This window comes from Gopherus evgoodei, chromosome 3, assembly GCF_007399415.2.
Source record: "Gopherus evgoodei ecotype Sinaloan lineage chromosome 3, rGopEvg1_v1.p, whole genome shotgun sequence".
In the NCBI taxonomy this organism is placed as follows: Eukaryota; Metazoa; Chordata; order Testudines; family Testudinidae; genus Gopherus; species Gopherus evgoodei.
In genome coordinates this window covers 169,468,296-169,496,241 of record NC_044324.1, presented here as the reverse complement: position 1 = coordinate 169,496,241, position 27,946 = coordinate 169,468,296, and the positions used below count along the sequence as shown (strand labels likewise).

Below are 27,946 nucleotides of genomic sequence, written 5' to 3'. Positions count from 1 at the left end.
TTTTCCTGTTGGTATGCATACTTCCACCTTTTCATGTTCTCTGTATGTATAAATATCTCCTGTCTGTGGGTTCCATTCTATGCATCTGAAGAAGTGAGCTGTAGCTCACGAAAGCTCATGCTGAAATAAATATTAGTCTCTAAGGTGCCACAAGTACCCATTCTTTTTAGTAGTTCACTACGAAGCTCAAAAAACCTCACAAGCACTTTTCCTCTGGACAGCCACCTCACTTCCGTATGTAAAAGCATTTTGTGCTAACTATCCATTTCCTTGCAGAAAATTTTAAATAACCTGGATTGAAATGGTTGAGATTTGACAAAATTGATAATTTGTACTGCTTCATCGAGCACAATTTTCAGATATGCTGGTATTTTTTTTTTTAATGCAAGTGCTTGTCTGTATAGAACACAATGGCTCTTAGTGCTTTCTAGTGCCACACTTATGATTCGCATTATTGCTCCCTTCATTTTCCCGATCATTGCCTGAGCACCGTCAGTATATACATCAATACAATTTCCTCAACTAATTTCATGCTTTCTGTTAAAATTGTTGATGCAGTTGAATATTTCTTCTCCAGTCATGTTGCTTTGCAGAGATTCACACAAGAGCAGGTCCTCTTCAATAATATTATTAAATCTATATTGGACAAATACTAATAGCACAGCAAATCCTGAAACATCAGTGGACTCATCTAGCTGCAATGAATATTCATGGCAAATTTTCAGTCGGCAAACTAGCTCTTTCTATGTCATTGGCAAGATCTGTAATATGGTGTGCAACAGTATTATTTGACAAATGTACAGCACCAATTTTTTTTCCAGACTGCTCGCTCAACATGCACGCTACAATATCTTTCACGCAAGGATTGATAAGTGTTTCTCCAATAGTGTGAGCTTCTCCGGCAAGCGCTATACAGTAACTTACTCGATAAGATGCCTCTGTTGCACTTTCGTTGTCTGTTTGAGCAATATTAATCATCAAAAGTTTACAATTTCCAAGTGAGTCATACTGCCTCTTGAAAAAACTTACATCTTTGTCTTCGTATTCAGCATGCTTGGTTTCCAAATGCCTACAAAGTTTAGCTGGAGCCAATGAACTGTTTGCTGGTATCTTGTTGCACACAACGCACTGCACATCAGGAACATCTTTATTTCCAACACATGTAAAACTGAAAGACAAATAACTTTCATCATACTTTCATCTCGGTCTTTTAACACCTGCTTCTTCTTGTTTTTTGATATACTTCGGTGGAAATTCTTTCACCTTGGATAACTCAATAGCACTAACAGAGTTTTCGGCAACAAAAGACTGCGATTGTTCATCCTCACTTTGAAGTGTCACAATATTTTGCTCGTTTATTTTGGCCACAGTTGGAGTACCAGAAGAACTTCCTTGTCGTTTCAAAGTTCCTTCTTTTAGCCACAAATCCATGGTGATTAGGTTTAGTAACAATATTTAGAAATACTGATTTTTGTCAAATTTTGTTTGTCACAAATATTTATATTGTTTCGAGTGAAGCTAGTTTAGTTGTGCTTATCGCACACACAATAAAGACCCACAGGTTTGAACACGTTGATCGAATGTTATATTCGACATGGCGTAAAGAGAATGGTGTGTGCATACCGCTGCAGTTTGCACAGCCTCAAGCCGAACGGCTATAACGTCACTAACTGAAACATGCCTGAAAGGGGTAGACGTCAACATGCTTGTGTGCCTCGTTCTCTTTACGCCATGATATTCAATACAAGATCTATCAATAACCGGAAAAAGAGTTTTATGATAATTATAATCATTCAAAAAGAGTTGCAAACTACGCTTCAATATACCAAATTTAAAAGTAAAAAAAAAATTAAACTTTTTTTTCTTTTTTTAATTACGATTCTTTCATGGAACACCAGTGTTCCGCGGAACACAGTTTGGGAAACACAGGTGTAAAGTAATATATAAATGTTAAGTATTATTAAGAGAATAGCACAGAATTTAGCTTGTATAGAGCACCACTGACTTCACTCTACCCATGAGCAATCATTTGCTGGATCATGTTCTAGCTTAGTAAGTGGTACACGGGTCTCAAAAACATTGCTATACATATTCTTAGGCAAAAATAAATAAATATTTGTTAAGAATGTGAAAAACTAAGTTTGAAGAGAAAGTTAGACCTGAACTTTTAATTTATTCTTTGTGAATGTATTCAGTCTTTTCCCCATGTAGCCTTTTCTGTGGTCAGACCAGGCTAAACAAGGTCCAGGTGTACATGTATCTGGTACAATCTCCCAAACAGAATTGCTTTCAGCTTTCCTCCCACAGACTCTTCTTCCCATCCTAGTCCCTTTGTCTTCCTCAGATATATTCTCACATTTTCAGACAGTCCCTCCTAATCCAATGTCCCTTACACCTACTTCCTCCTAGTTCCAAGGCTGAACCCATCTTCCTCCTACTCCTGCATCCTCGATCTTTATGCCAAGGGAGATAGCCCAATACACTCCAGTAGGCAACTTAACTGTGCACCGAATTGCCTACTCTGATTCTTCCTCACTGCCATCTATGGAATCCCTATGATCATGAGATTGATATCCCTCAAACCTGCCACAATTTATTCCAGGATCTTGTTTTTGAAATATTATTAAAATCAACTACAAGAACAAAAATGGAAACTTTTCCAACAGTTGTCAAAACACGTCACTGCAGTCACCTATCTGCCACACATGGATGTGTATCGTGACAAGGACATCATGACATTTGTGACAATGCTAAATGTGAAAGAAACAGGAAAAGACTGGCTACTGACCTTGTACAGTATCTGGAGTGTGTGGTCCCTTGGCGTATTCCACTCAAGGTGCCCATGTGCTCCATGCACTTCAGACCAGAAGATGTTTTATTAACAGTGTCCATTGGTCCATGCATGTGCCTTCTCTTTCTCATGCTCTGAACAAAGAGTATAAGGGGCAGTGCAGACTGACCACCTCTTCAGTTCCTTCTCTGCCATGAATAACCTTAGGACAGGGGTAGGAAAACTTTTTGGTCTGAGGGCCACATTGGAGTATGGAAATTGTGGGGGTAGGGATGCAGGAGGGGGTGAGGGTTCCGGCTAGGGGTGCAGGGTGTGTGTGTGAGGGATGTGGAGTGGGGCTGGGGATGCAGGAGGGGGCTCCAGGCTGGGACCAGTGGGTTCAGAGGGCAGGAGGAGGATCTGGGCTGGGGTACTGGGGAGGGGTGTGAGAGCTCCAGCTGAGGGTGTGGGCTCTGGGGTGGGGCCAGAGATGAGGAGTTTGGGGTACAGGAGGGTGCTCCTGGCTGGGACCAATGGGTTCAGAGGGCAGGAGGGGGATCAGGGATGGGGCAGGCTTTTGGGGCACGAGGGGGTGAGGGGTCTGGTTGGAGGTGTGGGCTCTGGGCTGGGGCTGGGAATGAGAGGCTTGGAGTACAAGAGGGGGCTCTGGGCTGGGAGCGAGGGGTTTTCAGGGGGATCAGGACTGTAACAAGGGGTTGACATACGAGGGGGTTTGGCTCAGGGGTGCAGGCTCCAGGCGGCGCTTACCGCAAGCAGCTCCCATAAGCATGTCTCCCCTCTGGCTCCGAGGCATGGCCAGGCAGCTCGATGCGCTGCCCTGTCTGCAGGTGCCACCCCTGCAGCTCCCATTGGCCGGGAACCATGGCCAATGGGAGCTGTGGATGGGGCAGTGTGCAGAGCCACCTGGCCACGCCTCTGTGTACTACACAGGAGCTGGGGAGGGGTCATGCCAGCTGCCTCCTGGGAGCCACGCGGAGTGAGGGTAAGCCCCTGATCCTGCTCCCCAGCTAGAGCGCCGGAGCAGGGATAACTCCCAACCCTGCTCCCTGGCAGGAGCTGAGGACCAGAATAAATGATCTGATGACCAGATGTGGCCCGCAGGCCATATTTTGCCCACCGCTGCCCTAGGATAAGGATCCAAAGCAGAAGAGAAGGAGGGTAGGTAGTGGAATACACATAGGAACCACACACCTCGAAGAACTCCAGGTAAGTAACCAGTACTATTCATTGAGAAAAAAGGTGCAAGGGACCCTGCTGTACAACTGACAGAAGGACTACTCTGCCAAAGGAGAATCTGCTGTAGAAGCCTGTGCCAGGGTGTAATGTATACTAAAGTTATGCACACAGCCCCCTGTTGCTATGCCACAGATCTCCAGAAGATGTAGCTTGGACTCTAGTCAATTTGGCTCTCGCACATTCTGGGGTGGGGTCACAGTCAATTCATAGCAAAGCAGAATATATCGGAAAATACACTTAAAGTCTTTGCATTTGCAAAGGAGAAAAACAGGGGATTTTCTGTAGGGTTTTGTCCTCTGTAGGTTGAAGGCCAAGGCTCATTGGACATCCAGAGAGACAGAACTTCTTGACCTCTCTGGTGGCATGGGGTTTTGGGTAGAAGACAAGAAAGTGGATGACTTGGTTCAGATGGAATACCAAGATCACCTTCCAAATGAACTTAGGATGTAACCTTAGGGAAACTTTATCCCTATGCAGGACTGCATTTGGAGGGTCTGCCATATGGGCCCTCAGCTCTCCTATGCTTCTGGCTGAGGTGACAAAACAAAAAGGCAAATTCATAGATAGATGAACAAAGGAACATGAGACAAAATGCTCAAATAGGGAATTTGTTAATACAGATAGGATTAGATTGAGGTCCCATACACCAGAGGAGAGTTTCTGACTAGGTCCTTCAGAAATTTTAATCAGGTGAGCAAAGATTGTATAGTCATCCACTGGGAGAGTGAAACAGCTGCCAAGTACATTCATAAAGAGCTGAGGGACAACCCTGACACTTTCAGAGAGAGGAAGTAAACCAGTATAGCTGGAATCTCGGAAACCTCCAAGGGCAGCTGCTGATGCTGACACCATACAGAAAATCTTTCACTTTATTATAGTATTTCCTTTGTGTCTTTTCTGCTGTTGCTAAGGATGGGCTGTACAGAAACCAAGTAGGATTTTTTTAAGTTTATTGTCCAAATACCAAATTGTCAGATGGAGTGATGCTGGCTTGGGTTCAAGGACCTTACTTCTGTCCTGGGCTAAGAGGTCTGGCAAGAGCTGAATGTGGATACATGGGCGCATGGCCATCTGGAGGATAAGACGGTTACTCACCTTTGTAACTGTTGTTCTTCGAGATGTGTTGCTCATATCCATTCCAGTTAGGTGTACGCGCCGCGCGTGCACATTCGTCGGAAAACTTTTACCCTAGCAACTCAGCGGGCCGGCAGGTCGCCCCCTAGAGTGGCGCCACCATGGCGCTCCATATATACTCCTGCCGGCCCACCCGCTCCTCAGTTCCTTCTTGCCGGCTACTCCGACAGTGGGGAAGGAGGGCGGGTGTGGAATGGATATGAGCAACACATCTCGAAGGAACAACAGTTACAAAGGTGAGTAACCGTCTTTTCTTCTTCGAGTGATTGCTCATATCCATTCCAGTTAGGTGAATCCAAGCCTTACAAAGGCGGTGGGGTCGGAGTGAAATGTGGCAGAATAAAACTGCTGAGCCAGAGGCTACAGCCTCTCTTGACTGCTGAACCAGGGCATACTGCGAAGCAAAGGTATGGACCGAGGACCAATGGAGCTTCGCGACAGATCTCGTGGGTAGAAACACGAGCCAGCAAGGCGGCAGATGAAGCCTGAGCCCTTGTAGAATGCACGTTGATGTGGCTTGTGGAAATATGAGCCAAATCATAACAAGTGGGGATGTCCGCCATCACCCCAGATGAGATCCTCTGAGAGGAGAACAAGCAAGCCCTCCCTTTGGCCCGCTACCGGGATAGAGCTGGGGCACCTTAGGAAATGGTTCTGTCAGCACAATATAATGCGAGCACTCCACAGATGTCCAAGGAGTGCAACGGTTGTGCCCATTGCGTTGAACTGTGGGTAACATGAAAAGCCAAAACCACCTTAGGGAGGAAAGCCGGGTGCGGTCATAACTGCACCTTGTCATTGTGAAACCTAGTGTACGGCGGAACCCCCCGTAAGAGCTCTGATCTCAGAGACCCGTCTGGCCAAGACTAGGTTGAGGTCCCAGGTCGGGGCTGGGCGGCGCACCCGAGGGTGCAAGCGCTCCAAGCCCTTGAGGGACCTCGAACCCATAGAGCGTGAGAACACTGAACGTCCATCTCAGCCTGCTGGAAGGTAGAGATGGCTGCTGAGTGTATCCTCAGCGCTGATACCGCCAGGTCCTGCCGCTGAAGGCCAGAGGCAGGCCAAACAGAGGGGATCGAGACCTCAGCAGGAGCAAGATCGAGCGTATTGCAGCTGTAAAAGAAACGCTTCCACCTGGCCGGTACGTTGACCAGGTGGAAGGCTGCCTGTCACCCCGACTTCAGGTACGCAGCAGCCACCGTGAGGCGAAGAGGCTGCAGGTCCGAGTGACGAAGCCTGTCGTTGCCCTGAGTGATGAGGTCTGGGCTGACAGGCCGAGTAACGGGGTATGTCAGCACTGCCTGGACCATTCTGGAGTGATCATGATGATGCACGCTCTGGCCCCTGCGGAGTTTGAGCAGGACCTAATGAACCAGTGGGAACAGTGGGAAGGCATAATGCAGTGGCCTTTCCACGGCATCAGGAATGCGTCCAAGATCGATCCGAGGAGAGATCTTGGAAGGAGCAGAACACCTGGCATTTCCTGCTCTCGCGGTGAGCGAACAGGTCTGTGTGAGGAACCATCCACTTCCGGAAAGCGGGACGCCTCACATGGGGCAGAGTGATCACTCGTAAGGCAGAAAGACCTGCTGAGGCAAAGAGTTAGGACGTTCCAACGCCTGGGAGAAAGGACGTCGCCAGCTCCATCGAGTGGGCCATGCCAAAGACCCGGAAATGGATGGCCTCCTGACAAAAAAAGGGGGGGGGAGGACTATGTCCCCCTGAATACTTATGAAGCACCTGGTCGTTGTGTGGCTGTAAACACCGAGATACAACGGCCTCGCAGCTGCCGCTGGAACCCCTGGCATGCCAGGCGGACTACTCTCAATTTTTGGGGCATTGAGGAGGAATGCCAGCTCCCTAGAAGACCAAAGGCCTTAAGCTCAGAGGTGACTATGAACACTCGAGCAGAGAGATGAGGCGTCCGCCATCAGGGGCAGTGAGCCGGACTTGGAGAGGACGGAGGCGGAGCTTGGCGTGTTTGGTTACAAACTTGCGGGCAACCATGGACCCAGGAGACTGAGACAAGAACGAGCTGAGGTCGTTGGGAAAGCCTTCAGACCTCAGATGATTGTTGCCATCGCCTAAAATCTCAGTTGCGATAAGCAGGCTCCGGCTAGGTAGGAGACCAGGATAGCCCCTAGGGAGCCCAACCTCTGCGTGGGGATCAGAGTGGATTGCTCTATAATAAACAGCAGGCCTTGACCTGTGAATAAGACTGTGGCGATGCCCACGCGCTGAGTGGTTTGTGTCTCAGAGTCTCCGTGGATAAGCGAATCGTCCAGATACGGAAAAACGCATATCCGACATCAGCGACGGTAGGCGGCGACTATGGCCGTAAACCGGGAGTATTGACAGTCGGCTATAGAGCGGAGGCATCTCCCGTGCGGAGGGAAGATGGCATTGCGAAAGTACGCGTGCTTCATATCCAGGGCGGCACCGTAGCCCCCAGGAGGCAAGGATGGAATAATGATTCCCAGGGATACCATGCAGAACTCCAACCTTATCCTAACCCGGTTGAGTCCGTGCAGGACCAAGAAGGTCTGAGACCTGTGTTCGAGTGGGGGACTAGGGCATAACGGGGGTAAAACCCCTTACCCCTTTCGTCCGCTGAAGGGGACAGGGCTGGAGCAAATTAAAGGTGGTACCTATGCTCCATCGTGCGCAGGACCCAGCGATCTGAAAGTAACTGGGCCATGCCAGGGAGAAGCGGGATCGGGATCCCGTCCTGCGACCTGGTACACCGCCCTCAGGTGAACCTTGGAAGGTCCGTCTTGGTCCCAGAGGTAATTGCGAGGGACCTTGACTTTGGCTCTTCAGGGGTCCTGACGTTCGTCTGCGACCACCTTGGCCCTGCCGTTTGCCAGAGTTCTGCCTCTGGCTAGGCACAGAGTATGGCAGCTGGGCCAGAAAGGCCTGCGTTTTGTCGCTGGCGTATACAGGCTGAGACGCATTAGGACCCTATTGCCCACCAGACTCGCAGTCTGGGGCTGTCTCTGCCGCGAAGATGCCTTTACCACAAAGGGTAATCCTGAATGGCATACCGCAGCTCCGGCCGGAGGTTTAAAACCTGAAGCCATGAAATGCACCTCACGGCCGACACTCAAGGCCAAGAGGCGGCCGCAGAGTCTGCTGCGTCCAACGAGGCCTGGAGGGACGCTCTGGGACCTTCTTTCCCCAGTCCTCAAGACGGCAGCGAACTCCAGGTGGAAGTTTTGAGGGAGAAACTCCTCCTCAGGTGCTATAATTATCGCAGCTAAGCAAGCTTGTTGCTTTGCTACCCCGAGCTGCAGTGGCCCCTGCAGAGTACACCTGGCGGCCAAGCCTGTTCATTCGCCAAGCCTCTTTCTGCTTCGGGGCTGGCGCCCGCTGGCCATCATATCAGGATCGTGGTCCTGAGCATAAAAATCTGCGCATATGGGATGACACGGATGCGTGTCCGGACGGCCATGGAGGTACTAAAAGAAGGCACAGGCAGAGTCTCTGACTCACTCGGACCTTGCCCAACTCGGCACCGGGGGACCGGCATCGGGAGGCGTATCGGTACCTGGAACGAGATCCAGACCCGCAACCAGAACGGTGGTCGGAGGTCGACCGAGATCTCGAGGCTCGGAGAAGGGCTACAGGAGTCAAGGTACCTGCCCCGGTGCCAGAGGTCAGAACGGTGCCGATAGCGGGTCGGCGAACGGGATACCGACCGGTTGCAGCGAGTGTGACCAGTACCGAGGAAAACAGCACCGGGACTGCCAGTGGTGTCCGGCGTGCCGACAGGACTTGGAGTGTCTGCGGGACCGTGATCATGAACGGTGCCGCTCTGCTGTGCTGACAGGGGACAGTCCCCTGAAGAGACTGTATTACCCGTACCGGCGGTGCCCGGGTCAGGCAGCACTGACTCTGTCATGGCACTGAGAGCCCTCGCCGTTGGTAACATCTCCGGCGTGAAGGGAACAGCAGGCTCAACCACAGTGCGTACTGGGGAGCTGTCAGGCACCGGATTCGACGGCCCTCGTGGGACCGGGATCCACGGTACCGAGGTCATCAGAGCTTCGGTAGGTGTCGGTGCCGGGCGATCCGGAGTTAGATAAGCTGTCTGGCTGCGGTTGCCGTCAGCACTGAAGCAGCGGGAGTAATACGCTCACCACGGCGCGTTGCCGGGGAGCCGTCAGGCACCGGATTCGATAGCCCTTGTGGGACTGGAATCGACGGTGCCGATGTTGTCGGTGCCTCAGAGGCGTCGGTGCCGGGCAATCCGACTAGACTAGCCCTCTGGCTGCGGTGCCGTTGGCATGGAAGCAGCCGGAGCAGGAGCTCAACCACGGCGCGTGCCGGGGAGCCGTCAGGCACCGGATTCTACGGCCCTGCGGGACCGGGATCGACGGTTGCCGACGTCATCGGTGCCGCAGCAGGTGTCGGTGCCGGGCGATCCGACTTAGACTAGCCTCTGGCTGCGGTGCCGTTGGCACGGAAGCAGCCGGAGCATTAGCTCGACCACGGCGCGTGCCGGGGAGCCGTCAGGCACCGGATTCTACGGCCCTTGCGGGACCGGGGATCGACGGTGCCGACGTCATCGGTGCCGCAGCAGGTGTCGGTGTCGGGCGATCCGACGTAGACGAGCTCTCTGGCTGCGGTGCCGTTGGCACGGAAGCAGCAGGAGCAGTAGCTCAACCACGGCGCGTGCCGGGGAGCCGTCAGGCACCGGATTCTACGGCCCTTGTGGGACCGGGATCGACGGTGCCGACGTCATCGGTGCCGCAGCAGGTGCCGGTGCCGGTGCCGGGCGATCCGACTTAGACGAGCCCTCTGGCTGCGGTGCCGCTGGCACGGAAGCAGCAGGAGCAATACGCTCAACCACGGCGCGTGCCGGGGAGCCGTCAGGCACCGGATTCTACGGCCCTTGTGGGACCGGGATCGACGGTGACGACGTCATCGGTGCCGTAGCAGGTGTCGGCGCCGGGCGATCCGACTCAGACGAGCTCTCTGGCTGCGGTGCCACTGGCACGGAAGCAGCAGGAGCAGTAGCTCAACCACGGCGCGCGCCGGGGAGCCGTCAGGCACCGGATTCTACGGCCCTCGTGGGACCGGGATCGACGGTGCCGACGTCGTCGGTGCCGGGCGAGCCATCTTAGACGAGCTCTCTAGCTGTGGTGCAGTTGGCACAGAAGCAGCAGGAGCAGTAAGCTCTACCACGGCGTGAGCCGGGGAGCTGCCAGGCACCGGATTCCGTGGTCCTGGGGGACTGGAATCGACGGAGCCGAAGTCATCGGTGCCTCTGCAGGTGTCGGTGCCGGGTAACGCAACTTAGGCGAGCTCTCTGGCTGCGATGCAGGTGGCACGGAAGCAGCGGGAGCAGGGGGCTCAACCACGGCGCGTGCCGGGGAGCCGCCAGGCACCAGCAGGAATCGTAGGCTCTCTCGACCTCGGAAGAAGGGAGCGGTGCCGAGTCGACATCGGTGCCGGCGACGGTCGGTGCCGAAAGGCCTTGGTAGTACCGGCGGGGTCCGGTGCCGAGGAGGCGCTTCTGCCCGCCGCTTGAACATCGCTCGGCGCCAAGGTGGAGGGGTAAGTGAAAGTCCCGCACCTTTTTGTTCTCGGCTTAAAAGCCTTGCAAATGGGGCACTTATCTGTCAAGTGTGATTCCATGAGGCACTTCAAACAGGAGTCATGTAGATCTCTCTTCGGCCACGGCTTCTGGCAGGCCGGGCCCCTTTTAAAACCCGGTGAGCCATGCATGGCTCCGGCACTGGGCTCATGGAAGGGGCTACTTCCTGAACCCCGCTAACTAAACTAACCATGTTAGCAAAGAAAACACGTATAACCATACAAATATATATATAAAAGGGTTATAACTGCATAATTATATACGAGAAAACGAGTAGCTAGGGAAGTGGAGGTCAGCTAAGCCGCGCTCCACTGTTCCAACGACCGACACGGGCGGTAAGAAGGAACTGAGGAGCGGGTGGGCCGGCAGGAGTATATATGGAGCGCCATGGTGGCGCCACTCTAGGGGGCGACCTGCCGGCCCGCTGAGTTGCTAGGGTAAAAGTTTTCCGACGAATGTGCACGCGCGGCGCGTACACCTAACTGGAATGGATATGAGCAATCACTCGAAGAAGAAGTGTTGCTTTGTCTTCTCTGATATTCCTCAGAACTCACATTAAGACAGGGCTAGACAGAAACACATAAATTACTGGTTCCAACCACCAGACTAGAAATTTATCCTCTCTACAGTTGCGGCCCAGGACCACTTAGGAACAGTTGGCTGAGCATTTCCTGTTCTCAGGAGATGCAAAGAGATCCCTCACCAGGAATCCTCTTGTTGAAAGATGCTGCGCACTTCCAGTGCTCTATATGAGTCCCGCGCAGGGCTCTACTGTAGACATTCATAGATGGAGCCTCACAAAGGACATCACATATGTACCTGAGAAAGTGTGGCCTAGGAGGATGAGAGGGGGCTCACTCTGGGTAGAGTGATGAATTCCATCATAGTCTGCAACCAGTTTTGAGATAGGTATGGCAAGGCCGTGACTGAATTCAGGGTGGCCCCAATAAAGTCTATAGTCTTTGTAGGAACTAAAGTGGACTTTTCTGCTTTTACCTCTAGACCAGAGGTAGACAACCTGCGGCATGTGAGCTGATTTTCACTCACACTGGCACTCACACTGCTTGGGTCCTGGCCACCGGTCCGGGGGACTCTGCATTTTAATTTAATTTTAAATGAAGCTTCTTAAACATTTTAAAAACCTTATTTACATCACATACAACAACATTTTAGTTATATATTATAGACTTATAGAAAGAGACCTTCTAAAAACATTAAAATGTATTACTAGCATGCAAAACCTTAAATTAGAGTGAATAAATGAAGACTCGGCACAGCACTTCTGAAATGTTGCCAACCTCTACTCTAGACCTAATGATTGTAGGAGTCAGAGTGGCAATAAAGTTGTCACCTGAACTTCTTGGTATGACTTTCCTGTGAGCAGCCAGTCTTCCAGGTAAGGGAATACTGAAGTGCCCTGATGATGCAGACTTGCCGCCACTACTACCAATAATACCTTTGTGAACATTCTGTATTGGTAATGGTCCAGGTCAATGGTAAAATGCAGGGACCGCCTGTGTGCAGGGCAGATATCTATATGGAAATAAGCATCTTTCAAATCATTGTCACTGAACAGGTTATTTCTCTTGAAGGGCAGATCCTCCATAGGTGATGGGAATTGACATGCAAGTCAGCATACACTCACTCCTTTGCTTTGCCAGTATGGAGGATAGTCTTGCCACGTCTGTGGATGACAGTCCTGAGGCACTTCTGGATCCTAGTTCTGAGGAACCAGTAACATGTTCCTTTTGAGCTCCTGACACAACCCATACCATGGCGCAGAGTCTCACCAACTTAAAACGGGTCAGGGAAGAAGTTATCTTCTTAGACGAGGACTTACAGAGGGGTTTCTCATGTCTGTCCTTGTGAGAACACTTACTTTTAATCCTCCTCCAGTCTGCCTTGTTTACTGCTAAAGTCCTTAAACTCTGCTCTCTGAGGTCTAGTAGCCAGAGCCACTGTGCTTGAAGGGGCACTTCTCAGTGCCTCTGCCTCATGTACATGGATTTTGATGGGTCAGGGTCCAACTATGGCCTCATTGAGTGATGCATCAAGAATGTTTGACCTCTGAGCTCACAGGACTGATTCATTCAGTGAGGGAAGAGCCATTCAATATACACTTGGAGGGGGACATGAGCTTCCTTGAGGCAACACAGACAAGTGGCCATCACCAACTGGGAAGGCCCATGGGCAGACTACACAGGTCTTGAATCCTGGTATCCTGGATATTCTAGATACCTATGCAGTGAGATTGGGGGGGGAGGGTGGATCCCCAGCCTCTAAAAAATTCACTAAAAAAACCCCCTAACACTAAAATCGAATTTTATCAGGCTAACAGCATTTACAACTACACTGCTACCCTCGATATAACGCCACCCAATATAACACGAATTTGGATATAATGCGGTTAAAACAGTGCTCGGGGGGGGGGGGGGGAGGCGAGGGCATGAGGCTGCGCACTCAGTGGATCAAAGCAAGTTCAATATAACACGGTTTACCTATAAACGGTATGATTTTGGCCCCCAAGGACAGCATTATATCAAGGTGTATTTACCTAATTAAAAAAACGATGCTAGCTAAAGCTGCGGACGCTAGCGAAGTTTCCATCTTAGACCACTGGGCAGCAGAAAGGAACTAGAGAGATGCATCTTGTATCCTTGCTTTAGAGCCCAAGAGGGAAGGGAGTAGGTACAGATCAATGCACCCTGCTAATGAAACATCTTCCAGTCTCAGGTGCATGTAGTGTATCTGTACCTCTAGTGTAATACACACAAGGAACATCACTCAAACAAGAAGGTGGTATTGCTGAAGTGTATGCACAGTGTATCTGTACACAAGCCTCTTCTTTTTAAATGTCAGAAGAATTTCTCCTATGAACATGGCCCTTGTTCTCTAAAACTCAAAATTAACTGGAACAATATTAACTGGTATCAGAAGTTTCATAAGTACAAAGCCTCTACCAGTAAAATCTACGTCAGCACAGGAAAACAGTATCACAAGAATTTCATAGCTAAAAAAGGAAGGTTCTTAGATATATAAAAAAGGCATATTCTGCTTGAACTTTTAAGGTTATAATCAAATCTGTTTTATTTCCTTTTGGGACATCTGCCTTATTAAAAGTCCATCAGTGTCTCATATGAACTAACTGACTATACACCATGAAGTACAGCACAGTTCAAGAGCTGAAGTGTTAAAATAAGATTGAAAAAAGGACTAAAATCTTCTGATGTTGCTTTAAAAAAAAAGTTACCAAAGTTAAGAATTGTCAAATAGAAGTAAAAATTTGAGCCAAGCCTGCAAATAAGCTTGTGACTGCTATGAGCTCTCTTTGAAGTAAGGAGAGGTGGAAAACTCACCTTGCAGAACCATACACCCCCGTTTAATATTAAACACTCCAGATTTTTGCAGAAGTGTCTAGCTAGAGAACTCTGCTCTAAAATATTTTTAAATATAAAAGAAGAAGAGGAATGAACAAAGCTTTGATTTCAATAGTCTAACCTTGCTGAGATCCTCAATTATCTTTAGAGTCACAGAGTTGAGGACCCTCAGCACCTCTCAGAAGTTGATCAGCACCCACAGTATCAGCCCTGATGTGCCAGTGAAATGAAATGTAAGAGCTAAGTACTCAGGCTCGGATTCAGAAAACCACCCTTATTCAGGAAGGATGCTTTACTGAACACTTAAAATTAAGCAAGTTGCAATGTTTCCCTAGAGCAGATCCTCAGGAGGAAATCACCTTGTAAGACAGAGGACCCTATCAGACTTGTTTTGAAAAAGCACAAACGAACTCCAGGCAGGTGTCATACAGATTACATTTAGAAGTATCAACTGGAAGTTGATGGATGTCAGTGACACAACTTCATAATTCAATGAACTTTTTTAATTGAGTCTTTCAGGATTCAGTTGAGCTAAAAAACTGCAAAAGGAAGTTCAAAGAGACAGCCATCAGGCCATGTTTTAGGAAAAACAATGTTGACTTAATATGTCAGAAGCATACAAAACAGAGTAGATCTTTCTCGATCCCCCCACCCCAAGATGTGCTTGCTGCAAATATTTTTTGTAGCCCTGTCTAGCCTAAACCTCACAGAGTTAAAGGCTATATACAAGCTGGTTGGTGACACAGAAAACAGAAATCCTATGTAACAAGATTTAGCTTTAGTTACTTTTGAAATTTGCGCTCAGAGAAGAGGGACCAAACAATGCAAAATGTCTAGTCGTGGGCCCCAATTTTGGGTTTGCATTGCATAACACAATTCCTAATGATCTTCATCATGGTAATGCAGAGGCATCTGATGACACAATTTGGCCCCAAGAGAAGAAACAAACAATGCTGAATTTCAGTTCAACAAACTAAATGATGGAAGTACAGACATTCTAAAAATCTATAAGCTATTGTTTCTGTCTAAGAATGGTTTAGTTTCAGTCATGTTTACATAGCGTAGCCCTTTGAAGATTTAACAGTATTTCATAAATATTACTAATTCATCATCAGCACCCCTTTATAGTATTTTTCAGTGTTATCTTTACTTTTCAGAAAAATAAGCTTATTGATAGGAGTTTAAGTTACTCACTCATGGTCAACTGCAAGTCATTAGAAGAGCTGAAAACAGAACCCCCAAAACTAGTCCACTTCTCTCATCACTAAGCACACAGTTGCTTCAGAATTATCTTGTTTGCTATTTGACAAATATCAACTTTTAAAGGCTTTTCTTATTTATCTTTGGAACCAGAACTATGGTTTTACAATTAAATGAAAGGTTTTATTGTTCAAAAACTTCAATTTAAGATGTCAAACTCTTCAATGGAAGTCCCATTGGGTACATTCAGAGAGCCCTCAGTGCAGTCAATGGAATATACATGCATAATTCAAGCGCTGAATTGGGACCTAGGGATAATAGCTATTCTTCAAGGGGAGCTTTAACCACCTACAGTGAAGAACATTTTTCTTAAAAAGAAACTTTCACTTCTTGGCAAGTTAGTATAGAAAAAGTTTGAACACATTTCTCCATACTGTATTGTTCTAATATGAATTGTTGCAAAACAGCTTGAGAGCAGAGGGAAGAAAAGCTCTAGAATAAAATTAATTGTTATTGCTATTATGGAAGTGTCCATTAACTTTATGAATCTGTTTTAGCATCTGCTAAACTGGCTTCTGAGCTTCTATCTACATACAGTAAAAGGCTTCTGCAGGCCACCCAATAAGCATCCATAAATTAGCACAAAACTAAGGAGGATACACTTGAATTTGGTTTTAACCTTTGCCACTGCTTGGATTAGATAGGACCCTTTCCATTGTAGTGGAGTCTCAGATTATGTGAATATAATAATTATAAAAAAATATAAACTCGCAGAAGGGAAATGCAGAGTGAAATGAAAACAAATATTATCATGCAATATTAATGGGACAAATATTTTTATTTTGTTTCTGTACAGTATCAAAGTGAGTGGATTTTAAAAAAATGCAAAAACACAATCGCTCACAAATTCCTGAATGTTATTCAGTGTAAAAAGGCTGCTGACATGTGTCAAACACAAGAGAAGGCAGAGATTTGTGTCCTTTTGACTCAGGATGATCACCTATATCACCATTCTCCCTGGAGGATCCGAACATGGTTCAGGAATATACAAGAGATTGGAGATTACAGCACAGCCCTGTCTTAACTGTACATTAGCAGTCTTTCAGCCCAGGGAAAGGAGCATTATGAAAGTTACATCTATCCTCAAGTGAAATCTTTGATCTATATTACTGTAGTGTTTAATTTAAATAACTCAAGTCAACCCATAGTCAATGGCTCGGCATTAATTTAAGCAAAAGGCTAAACTAAAATCTCACAGGAAAAAGAGACACTAATTCCATGTGTGTATGACATAATGCCAGCCATATTGCTGTACATGCAGTAATGAAGACTAACTACCTAATTCAAGACAAAGATGTTTGACCCTCACTCCCATCAAAACACTCAATGATGCATAGAAGCAGAGCCTGGCAATGCACATGAAAGGGAATGATTTACTCCTAATCAGAGAGGAAACAGAAAAATTTTTAACAACCAAACTAGCATTAATACAAGTTGAGAGATTTCATCAGAAACATAATGAAGATGCTATGATCCTTTTCATTTTCCTTTTGCTTAACAGTGTTTCTGTTGCCTACATGTTAAACCATATACTATACAGAAAAGTATAACTTATATACAAATGGCACAAGGCAATATTCAACCGTGGCCTACTACCAAAAGAACATAATCTAATATTTTTTAAAAAAATAATAAATTAAATAGGTATCACTGCTAAACACAGTTCTTACATGAGCTCCCACAAAAGTTTTATTTGAGTAAAGGCTGCACAATCAGGCAGGAAGTATATATGCAGCCATGTTCAATTAAAGGTAATTCATGTTAAGTAATCTTTCCAGAGTCAGTCATGGAGCTCTCAATGCCATCGGTTAATGGAAAACACATTAGTGACTTGCACCAAAAATAAAGTAGTTAACCTATGTATTACTAGAAAATGCAGTTAAAATGATTATTAAATTTATGAGTTTGATAAAACAAAGGGGTAACACACCACACAATTTGTTCCCTGAAATTCATGAGCACAGGTGAAAAATCCTCAGGTAAGTTTGAACGCAGCTCCTTTCAGATGTTTAGAGAGAGAGAGAGAGAGAGAGAGCGCATGCTAGCATATATACACAAGTGTGTGTGTCTATCTGCACCCATATATGCATATATAGTGGTGATACACACACACACAAGCTGCATATTAGTTAACACCTACCGTTCTCTAGACTTTACAGACTTCCAAATAAGGGTTCTGCAATCCAGCAATGCCAGCTCAGAAATTGCCTAAGGACTTGCAACACAGCAACACAAAGTAGAGGAGCTCTGCAATAGTTTATAGTTTCAGAGGCACATAGTGCTACGGTTGCTTGTGTTTCATGTCCATAAGCTCTCCTGATAGTCCATTTTGGAAGGAAAACAATGGCTTGGGCATTAACTCTTGGGTTATCTTGCAGGATCACTATTATGGTGATCAACACCATTCTCCAGAAAAATGATACTCTTCTACAGCTAGAATACAAAAGCAATTATTGAACAGTACAAAAGACTGGAAGGGATGAAGGATAAAGATAAAAGGGATGAGGAATAAAGGATAAAAAAAGTATATAAGAAATATAGGCAGGAGGGGGAAGTGCTCTCATCACAGACACTGGTTGTGGTCAATGTGAAAATCTGTCCTGAAAGAACTGGGACACCAAAAGAGCAAGAATAAATAATAAAACCCTGTAGAGTTCTGAATCTTTATAGCACAATAACCTTGAAAGAAAGATGTATGGAATATGATGTTTCTAATTCACCAGCTACTTACACAGTTCAAATCCCTATGCGTACTGCTTATCTATCAGAAGTACTGCCACAACAGATATTACATTATCACTTTCTATTAATATTTGTTCTCTTTTGCCTTTCCCCTGCCCTCCACCTCCCACAACATGCCCTCCCCCACCCCTCCAAAGGAGGCAGCCACCAGGGTTATTCTTTCAGGAAAGAGCACTGCTGGCACTTACAAATGTTTTCCTTTCTTCTGCTGTAACAGCTGCAAACATCTCAATAAAGTAACAGGGAAATGGGTCATATTTCAAAGGCTGGTCAGTTTACACTTACTCAAGGCCCTTTGAATTTTTCATCTTTGCAAAAAGCTTTTTTCCTTATAAACACACTTTGTGTTACTTCTATTTGACTTATAAAAAGCGTCGTTTTTGGACTGACCTTAAAGAGAAGGTTTCTGAATATGCTACATGCAGCTCACTGGCAAAGCTGTGAATAATAATACAAAAGGACTGTCTATTTTGTAATAAGTATGGGTAAGTTAATATGTCCATACACTGATTCCTACAAGCATCTATCTTCAAATCTAACAGTTCTGTTGCTGTAAAACTCCAGTAGGATGCCATTTAATTGTGTATCACAAGTTCACATGCAAATCCATTTAACATTAGGGCCATACATAATTTGAAGACAGAAATGTCACCTATGTTGTACATTATGTACTACCAGTACAGAAATTACAACATGGTCTTCTGAAAGAAAAGTCTTAAAATTCTTTTTCTGAGAACTGCAGCTACTTTACAGGCTGACTTATAAGAAAAAGTTTAGCAGCCTAGCTAACAACTGAAATGCTCTTTCACTGCCATCAAAAATAGTCATAGTCAGTAGGCTCAACAATTCACATACACATTACTTTTTAAAAGCCTGATCCAAAGCCCATTGAAGTCAATGGCAGTCTTTCCATCGACGTCAGTGAGCTTTGGATCAGGTGCAAAATGATTTAAGAACACATACCTTCTCAAAGACACACACTTGAAATGATTTGAATTCATAAAGATCATAAATAAGATACTTTTAATGGCTCTTTTCCATTAGGAAGTTTCACAAAGGGCTCCTTTCCACATAAATTCAGTCCCTTGACAGAACAACCAGCTCTTTTCTCCTCTGGAAATGGTGAGTCACAAGACTTCAAACACATTTCACATTACAAATGAGGAACCTAAAAAACCCCAATTCCAATGATGCCTAATTCAATGCTTACGCAAGACAAATCAGAGCTTACCAACATAAAAACACAAGGTGCTCCTAGCTAGAACCCTTTCATGAAGAGCAACCTCAAATTAAAATAAAACCAATTATTAGGACACTTCTTCATATCAAACTCATGCTAAACTGAAATGGATCCCAAGGGCAAACCTTGTGATCATTTCTGGAGAGGCGATCAGGCCAATATGAATGGTCAAACAATCACTAGTGTTGCTTGTGCTCAAAAGGAGTCTTGGGTGGAATTTTCAAAAGGCTTACATGTAGTTAACTTAACTCTGCTCCAACTGAAGGTAATGGCAGTTTTATTATTAACTTCAATGGGAGCAAAGTTAGCTCAATGTTGAATAATTTTGGACATCCCACTCTCTCTCTTTAGGCAGTATCCTATTATCATTCAGGAACTGCCACTGCCATCATTATGAAGCTGTTACTGAAGTAAGCAAGAACATTGTTAAAAGCAATGGCAGGAATGAGCCATTTTCATACATCAAATGAATGCACTGCATTTGACATTTCATTTAAATTAAGTTCAAATGCTTTCAGTTATTTGCACAACTGACTTAATCACTACCATGAAGCCACCAGCAGTAGATTGCTAGAAATTATGTTACCAAATCCAAAACAAAACTAAAAAAATAAAAATAAAAATCCAACCCTTAATTTTGTGCTTTGAATTATTTATGCACAGAAGAAACTAAACAAGAGACACATTCCAAGCATAAGACCTGATCGTGCAATGCGACCCACCCTCCAGGATTCTGCACAGATGTCTGGTATCCAAGTTAGCAAATCACACTGCAGGATCGGAGCCATATTTTGTTAAACACATAATTTAATTAAAAAAAAAAGGGAAATTGATTTAGAATATGCCAATGACCACACTTGCACATGTTCTTGAGTTTTCAAGAAATATCTTTAAGCATGTCAAACAAGCCTGGCAACAGTTTTGAACTTTCAAAAGATGAAGCCGCATATACAGTGGTCACCAATTCAGTCAATATTTGCCAGTTGTTCCCACTCTAATTATCCAACAAAGCAAAATCTTGCCCTCAGGTAAAACTCCCCTTAACTTTAACAGGAGTTTGGTTAAGTTAGAACTGCAGGAAGTGGTCCATAATGCACAGTGTTAAATCATCTCTGTATTTCTGAGCTGGATTTCCTTACCTGTGGACGTAGTGTAACTGATGTACAGAATCAATCGCTATCACCATTTCAGCCAAATAAAAACGAGCCATATCTTCAGGTAACCTGTCCTCAAACTTGCTAAGCAGGGTGAGCAGATCTCCTCCAACGTAGTAATCCATAACCAGGTACTGTGATTAAGGGGGAGGGGTGGGAGACACAAAGGAAAAAAAGCCTGTTTACACAATGACTCAATGACGCAAAGACCAATCCAAGTATAGCTAATGGACTGCAGACAATTATTAATACTTTAGACACCACTGAAGTGCTCATCATTACATTTTCTTAAAATGGAGACAAAACATTAAAAGAAGCATTTAAAAAAAAATAGCCTTCATAAATGTAACTTTTCAAATAACCTTTGACATTCCTTGTTATCCTGCAAACCATAAACTTGTTTTTAGCAAATCTTTTTTTGGTAAAGATTTCATATTTACCCATGTCCAAATAAATTAAACAACAAGACAGGGAAAGTGTCTGTTTGGTTCATCATTCCAGAATTGAACAGACACGATCACGAAGTTAAGATGAGAAGGTTACTCATCTTGCCGTAACTGAGGTTCTTTGAGATGTGTACCCCTGTGGGTGCTCCACTCCATGTGACGGTGCGTCCTGGCGCTGTTGATTGGAGATCTTCAATAGCAATGCCTGGTCGGGACACACATGCTCAGCTGCTGTCTCACGGTCTCGTTAGAGTCTGCCTGAGCATGCACGTCTCACATCGCCCCTCAGTTCCTTCTCTACCGTGAAGTCAGAATAGTACTTCAAAGTAGAGGGGAGGAAGGTGAGGAGTGGAGAACCCACAGGGACACACATCTCGAAGAACCTCAGTTACTGCAAGGTGAGGAACCTTTTCTTCTTCTTCGAGTGCTGTCCCTGTGGGTGCTCCACGCCAGGTGAATGTGAAGCAGTACTCACTATGGCTGGTGGGACTTTGGAGTTGCAGCAGTGACGACTGTAGACAATACCGTGTGGCCTACTATGGTGTCTGCCGTGGTATCCTGCGTGACAGCATAATGTTTGGTAAATTATGTTCAGATGTCCATGCGGCCGCCTTACAGATATCAGTAATAGGTACATTATGGAGGAAGGCAACCAATGTTGACATAGCTTGAGTAGAATGAGTTCTGATTCCTTTGGGTGGCTGAGCATTCTGAATGCGGTAACAGGAGCTGATCCAATAAGAGATCCACTTGGAAAGGCGTTGCTTAGAGATAGCTGCACCCGTCAATCCCTAGGTAGTGGAGACAAATAGCCGCGGGGACTTAGGAAATGGTTTAGTTCTCTCTAGATAAAAGGCAGTTGCTCATCAGACATCAAGGGTATGCAGAGCTGCTTCATGCGGAGTCTCATGAAGTTTGGGATAGAATGCAGGTAAGTATATTGGTTGGTTAAGATAGAAGGTGTACACCACCTTAGGGAGAAATTTAGGGTGGGGTCTTAGATACAGTACAGTATCTTTAGAGAAGGTTGTGTAAGGAGGGTAGGCCATCAGAGCGCTTATTTCCGCTACTTTCCTTGCTGATGTTACAGCAATCAAAAAACCTACCTTCATAGATATGTGGAGAAGAGATGAGGTAACTAAGGGCTCGAAGAGAGACTTCATAAGATCACGAAGAATTAAGTTGAGATTCCAGGCAGCTGCCGATGGATAATTCTCAAGGTAGAGATTTTTCAGGCTCATGAGAAAGCATTTCTGGTGGGGTGAGCAAAGAGTGAATATCCGTCCAGCGAATCATGGAAGGTGGTGAGGGCCACAAGGTGTACTCTGATGGAGCTGAGCGAGAGCCCATCCTGTTTTAGTTTTAAAAGGTAGTCTAGGATGTTAGGGAAGGTCACGGTATGGGGTGTCAAGTGTTTATGGGAGCACCACATGGAGAAGTGTTTCCACTTCTGCAGATAAGTCTTAGAAATGGAGTCTTTTCTACTATGCAGGAGGACATACCGCACTTGCTCAGAACAGCCTAGTTAGTGGGTCTGGAACCATGAAGGAGCCACGCTGTGAGGTGGAGTTTCTGGAACTGCAGGTGAAGAAGCCGGCCATTGAACTGAGAAAGCAGATCTGGTCTGTTGGGGAAAGTCCACAGAGGACAAATGGACATGCAGAGCAGGTAAGAATACTATGTTCGTCTAGGCCAAGCTAGGGCAATAAGTATGACCTGCGCCTTGTTGTCTCTGATCTTGCGTAGAATCCTGTGTATCAGAGGGATCGGTGGAACGGCATACATGAGAGAGTTGTTCCACGGGATGAGGAATGCATCTCCTAGGGATGCAGTCCCAAATTCCGCTCTGGAGCAAAATAGGTGCCATTTGCATTTCTGGGTTGTGGCAAAGATGTCTATTGATGGGGTGCCCCAGTGGGAGAAGAGCTGTTGTAGTATTGTGGGATGTAATTCCCATTTGTGTTCTTTGGAGAAGTGTCTTCTGAGTGTGTCGGCAGTAGTGTTGCGACATCCGGGTAGGTATGAAGCAGTAATTTCTATGTGGTATTGTATGCACCAATTCCACAATCGGATGGCCTCGATACATAGGGAGTGCAATTGTGCTCCCCTGTCTGTTGATGTAAAACATACATTCTATATTATTGGTTAGAACCTGGATAGATTCGTTCTAGGGGTGGGGGGTAGGTTCAGGAGCTCTAGAAGTAGATGGAGCTGGAGACAAGAGGTGCAGAAGAAGCTTATGATCTGGTGGAGGAAGCATGAGGATGACTGGCAGCAGGAGATGGCTAAAGGTACCACTGAGGACAAGGCATGGGATAAGAGAAGTTAGGTGCTGCCCATGAGGGGGCGAAGTAGGGAAACTGAGGCTGGTGGTTGTGAGCCGTGACCTGAGGTGCAAAAGGTTCCAGTGGAGAAGGAGAGGCAGGTGGGGAGAACTCCGCCTGCTGCTGCATATCAGGCTCACTGTTAGTGAAGGTAGCCAGGTCAGGGGGGGAAATTGGCCAGTCAAAATGTGAGCACTGTGTGTCAAGGAGCGGAGAGTCAGGCTGAGTGGCCACTGAGATGTCGTTCTGACTTAAGAATTGCTGCTGCCGCTCCCTGGGCTGTGATCCTGCTGAGCATGATCTGTGCATTCAGAAAATAAACGCTTTATCTTAAACGATTTCTGGGACAGGGAAGGACCAACAGATTCCCTGTTCATAGTACTGGCTCCTTGTAGATGCATAGTGCTGGTTCATAGTACATTATAATTCCATATGCTGTTGACATTGTGTACAGTATAGGACATATCCACACACAGTGCAAGGGATTACCATTTTGTAATTTCAATTCCAGAGAAAAGCAGTTTTTGAGTTTACTGATTTAAAGTTAAGTCAATGTGTTTCCCAATGCAACATAAAATATGATTCCAACTGGATGGGATGATCATAGATTTTGAAGAGACCATAACCTCACTCCATTTTCCTACATTATGCAAACTAAACTCTGAAAATGCATTTAAATTTGTGGTCAAGATGACCTGAAACAGATCAAATAAGCTAAAAATGTTTCAGACTTATGAGTACTTCATTTTCCCATAACTGAAAAAGTCCTCCAAGGGCTTGTCTACATAGCAACACAGTGAGGATACTGGGGTGTGAACTGTGGAGAGCTCTAACATGTTGCATCCTAACTGCTCCTTGCAGACTCCGCTGGTGAGAACAAAAAGATGCCTAATTCATGTTGATGGTAGCATCAACACAAACTAGGTGCCTTTTAGTTTATGCCAGCAGGTTTTACACAGGGCAGTTAGAATGCAACACATTCGTGCACTCTACAATTCATATCACCGTAGTCTACTGCTTCCATGTAGACATGCTCTGAAACTCTGGAATCACAGATAGCAACTGAAAAGGCAAAGTGGGAAAAGAAAAAAAAAAAGCTTAATTTTCGGAATTTCATCAGCAGCTGAATAAACAAAACTGGCACCGTATCATTGCTGAAGTGTTTCCATCACTGTTGCTGAAAAACCTTTACAATATCTGACACGCTGGCAGACCCCGTGCCAGCTCTTGCCAGGGCCCCATGCCTCACTGAACACTGACAAATGCACAGCTGGAAACCAGACTGGCTTCCCTGTGTGCTAATATACTTAAAATATATATTAGAATTATAAGAATGGTTTTGTGTTTAGGCTTTACGGAGTGCTTGTGGGATGCTGCATGTGTTAATACTACTTATAGGATTGCTCTGTAACTATAAAAATGTTTGCTAAGACAGTCAATTCCCCACAGTGAAGAGAGAAGCATTACCAAGTGTGAAATGCTAGTTTACCACAAGAAATGTTATCTCCTCCCCAACAAAAGAAGATCTATAGACATCAGTCAAGCCTCTATGGACAAAAGACTTCGTTGATTGCTTCCCCCACACCCCTGAAGAAGTATGTGCACAAGCCCTCATCCCATCTTAGCATGAACCCTGGAGGAAGGCGATAAAAGTGACTGTTAAAGAGAAATTGTTATCCCTACACTGCTTGATCTCTGAGCGGCAAAGATTTCTAGGCATAAGCAAGGGATCTCCAACTGTGTTCAGTCTGGGTTAGCTATAAAGGACATAGAAACTTCTATAATAAGTAAACTCTATATTATCTTTTGAAATCTAAGACTAATTCATTTGTGTACGTTTATCGGCTTTAACCTTGTAAACATTTCTTTTTCCTAGTTAATAAATCTTTTGATAATTTATTATAGTATACGCTAAAAGCATTTTCTTTGATTTAAGAGCTGAAATACAGTTGACTTGGAGTAAGAGACTGGTCCTTTTAGGACTGGGAGTGACCTGAATATTATTGTGATTTTTGGTGTAAGGGACCATCTATCACAGGGACAAACTTGCCTATGTGCAAGATAGACAAGATAGACAAGAGTGCCTAAGAGTAGTGTCTGTGACTCCATATTAAGGCTATTCTAGTACTTTAGGTATTCATACTTGGTACTTATCTGGTGAAATCTAATTACAGAACATACAGCCAGTTTGGTGTTTGTGCCCTGTTCCTGGATAGTCAGCTCTGAGTTCGGAACTCACACTCATGAGCCACTCCAAATGGCATGACGATACCTTTTCTGTGAAACTCGGAGGCAAATTTGGATTGTTCCACATATAGTGTGTAATTAGACTATCTGGCCCTGTTGAGGCTAGGAAAACTATTTATGGTTGACAAAGATTGCTAACAGTATGGGTCCCCCTGAAAAAACATCCAGCTGGGTTTGAAAATTGTCTGGATAATCTGCATAGGACTAAACTTTTCAACACCTATTACAGAAAGCAAGGATAATATAAACCTTGATCATCATGATGAAAGACTAATTAATTGATCAAATTGACGGTCTCTTTCTCAAGTTCAATCCTTTATTTACTATTTCTCTATTTTCAAGGAAAACAGTGTACATCCATGTTTCCAATAATCTCTCTTTACAGTAGGATACAGTGATCTAGGAGTAATATATCACAAGGATACGGTGCTGTATATTTTCAATCTGCCTATTTCTAACTTCAGTGCCAACATGTTGTGGATAGTCAATTTCATGAATGTTCCTTCATAGTCAGTCAGTCAATTTTCCTTCGTGTGTGTGTCTTTTGAACAGCAACAGAAGAATGAAAAACATTTTAAAATAGGACAAAATGATTGGCAAAACCAGAATAAATTCACAGGGGAACTCAGGACAGGTAGGGACTCTTGTGCCTTGCCTGCCTAAGAGGTGAGCAAGGCAATGGGAGAGGGGGATCTCCTCAACATTAGAGTCTACATCTGTGAGGAATAACGTTTACCCCTCCATATTTGGTTATCCTTAAGGTTTTTTGCTGAAAGATTTTAGATGCTGTTTGAAGAGGTAACAGATTCTGTTGAAAAGAAAAGTAGTTTTGGATTCTGTGTTTTAGAACTCCACGGACTGTAACAACTTGAAACATATTGTGACATCCTCCTGGGAACCATTTTTTAATTTACCAGTTGTTGTGGAGAAATGAATAAAGTCTTTCTACAAAGTCTTCAAAATATCGATAATCAAAATGTTACTGTGTTGCTGTCTGCCATTGAGTTGCAAACCTGCTATGCTGTGAGATGTCTTGCCAGCATGCCTTATAGAAGGCAAATAAGCTATGGTCACCACTGCTCTGAAAAATCAATGAAATGAGATCTATAATATCAGATAGCCTCCCCGGTAATACTTCTTAAAAGCTGCAATGGTTGTATACAGAATGTGATGGTTATTAACTGATTTGATGTGTAGTGGTTTTGCTCTCACCCATCCATGCTTTAGTTATTGCTAGAATTAGATTTTTATTGGTAAATGTCGGTAAACATTAATTTTGCTGTACAGACACAAACCGACAAAAAATATTTTCACCTTAATAGCAGAAATTTACAGACAGGGAAAGAAAGAAAAATGCTGCTTGAGAACGCAGAGTTTTATATTTTGACGTGATCGTGACAATTTGTGTTTTAACTGTTATAAAGCTTTAACTTTTTGAACCTCAAGATCTACTATCATTAAATAATTATTTTCTGATCCTCCTCCATAATTTCTGTGAAAATTTACATCGATCAAAACAGAAAAAAATGCTTAAAAATAAACATTGATATTGGCCATCAAAATTGTAACTAAAAATGGAATTCTGCCAAGCCTACTTATTGCTGAGAAAGAATGCTGGAAAAGACTGCAAAAGCATTCCTTTTTCTTCACTGAAACAGGATCTTGTGTATTTGTCTACAGCGATCATTCACCCTTTTTAACACAATATATTTGGAAGCCGTTCAAAAAAAATTTAGTTGAAGCAATCATAATACAAAGGGATTTTTTTGTTTGCTTGTTATATAGCACTTTTATACCTTCATTCCATTATAAAAGAATTGTTTCCAGGCATAACAAAAGCAATAAAGTGGTAACAAAATATCATCTAATGCCCAAGCCCGTATGTAGTCACATTGAAGTCACTGGGACGAATCATGTGCTTGAAGTTAAGGGTGTGCACGAATATTTTCAGGATCAAAGTTAAATTTGTAAGGTGAATTTTTAATGCAACAATGGAGTGACTTCTTTGGACAATATACAAACCACTGCCTCAAGTAGTATCATTCATTCACATAAATGCATTATTTTTTTTCTTCTAAAACCAAGATTGTTAAGAAAATCAAAGAAAGAATATTACGAAGAGGAGATTTCTATTTTTAAAAACTGTTCTTTATCTATACAGTAGTAAGGTGCAGTTCAATGGATTTCACAAGTTGGTTGGCTGGTCAGTTCTCATGCTGTCAGTTGAATAGTGTCACCAAATGTCTTCTGTGCCTACATCATGTTCCATCCCGAGCGAAGTAGAAGAACTAAAAGCTGATCATATACATTCTTTATATAGCAAATATATACACCTTTCTACCCAATATAACTCTGACGAATTCTCAGCTATGCACAAAAATTCCTTGGTTCTCATT

At 44.8% G+C, this 27,946-nt stretch overlaps 2 protein-coding genes across 2 annotated transcripts in view; both read right to left on the bottom strand.

Moving 5' to 3' along the window:
• The window catches only part of CDC42BPA (CDC42 binding protein kinase alpha), a 370,767-nt gene that overhangs the window by 207,078 nt on the left and 135,743 nt on the right, over positions 1-27,946 (bottom strand). Inside the window, 1 exon segment of the mRNA XM_030557374.1 lies at positions 20,519-20,667. Within this exon segment, the coding sequence (XP_030413234.1) occupies positions 20,519-20,667 (149 nt within the window).
• Positions 130-3,007, bottom strand: LOC115648965 (zinc finger BED domain-containing protein 5-like). Its single transcript, XM_030557373.1, has 2 exons — positions 2,789-3,007; positions 130-1,168 (listed from the first exon to the last, which is right to left on the bottom strand). The coding sequence occupies exons 1-2, from the start codon at positions 2,920-2,922 to the stop codon at positions 709-711; spliced, it is 594 nt and encodes a 197-aa protein (XP_030413233.1). The 5' UTR covers positions 2,923-3,007; the 3' UTR covers positions 130-708.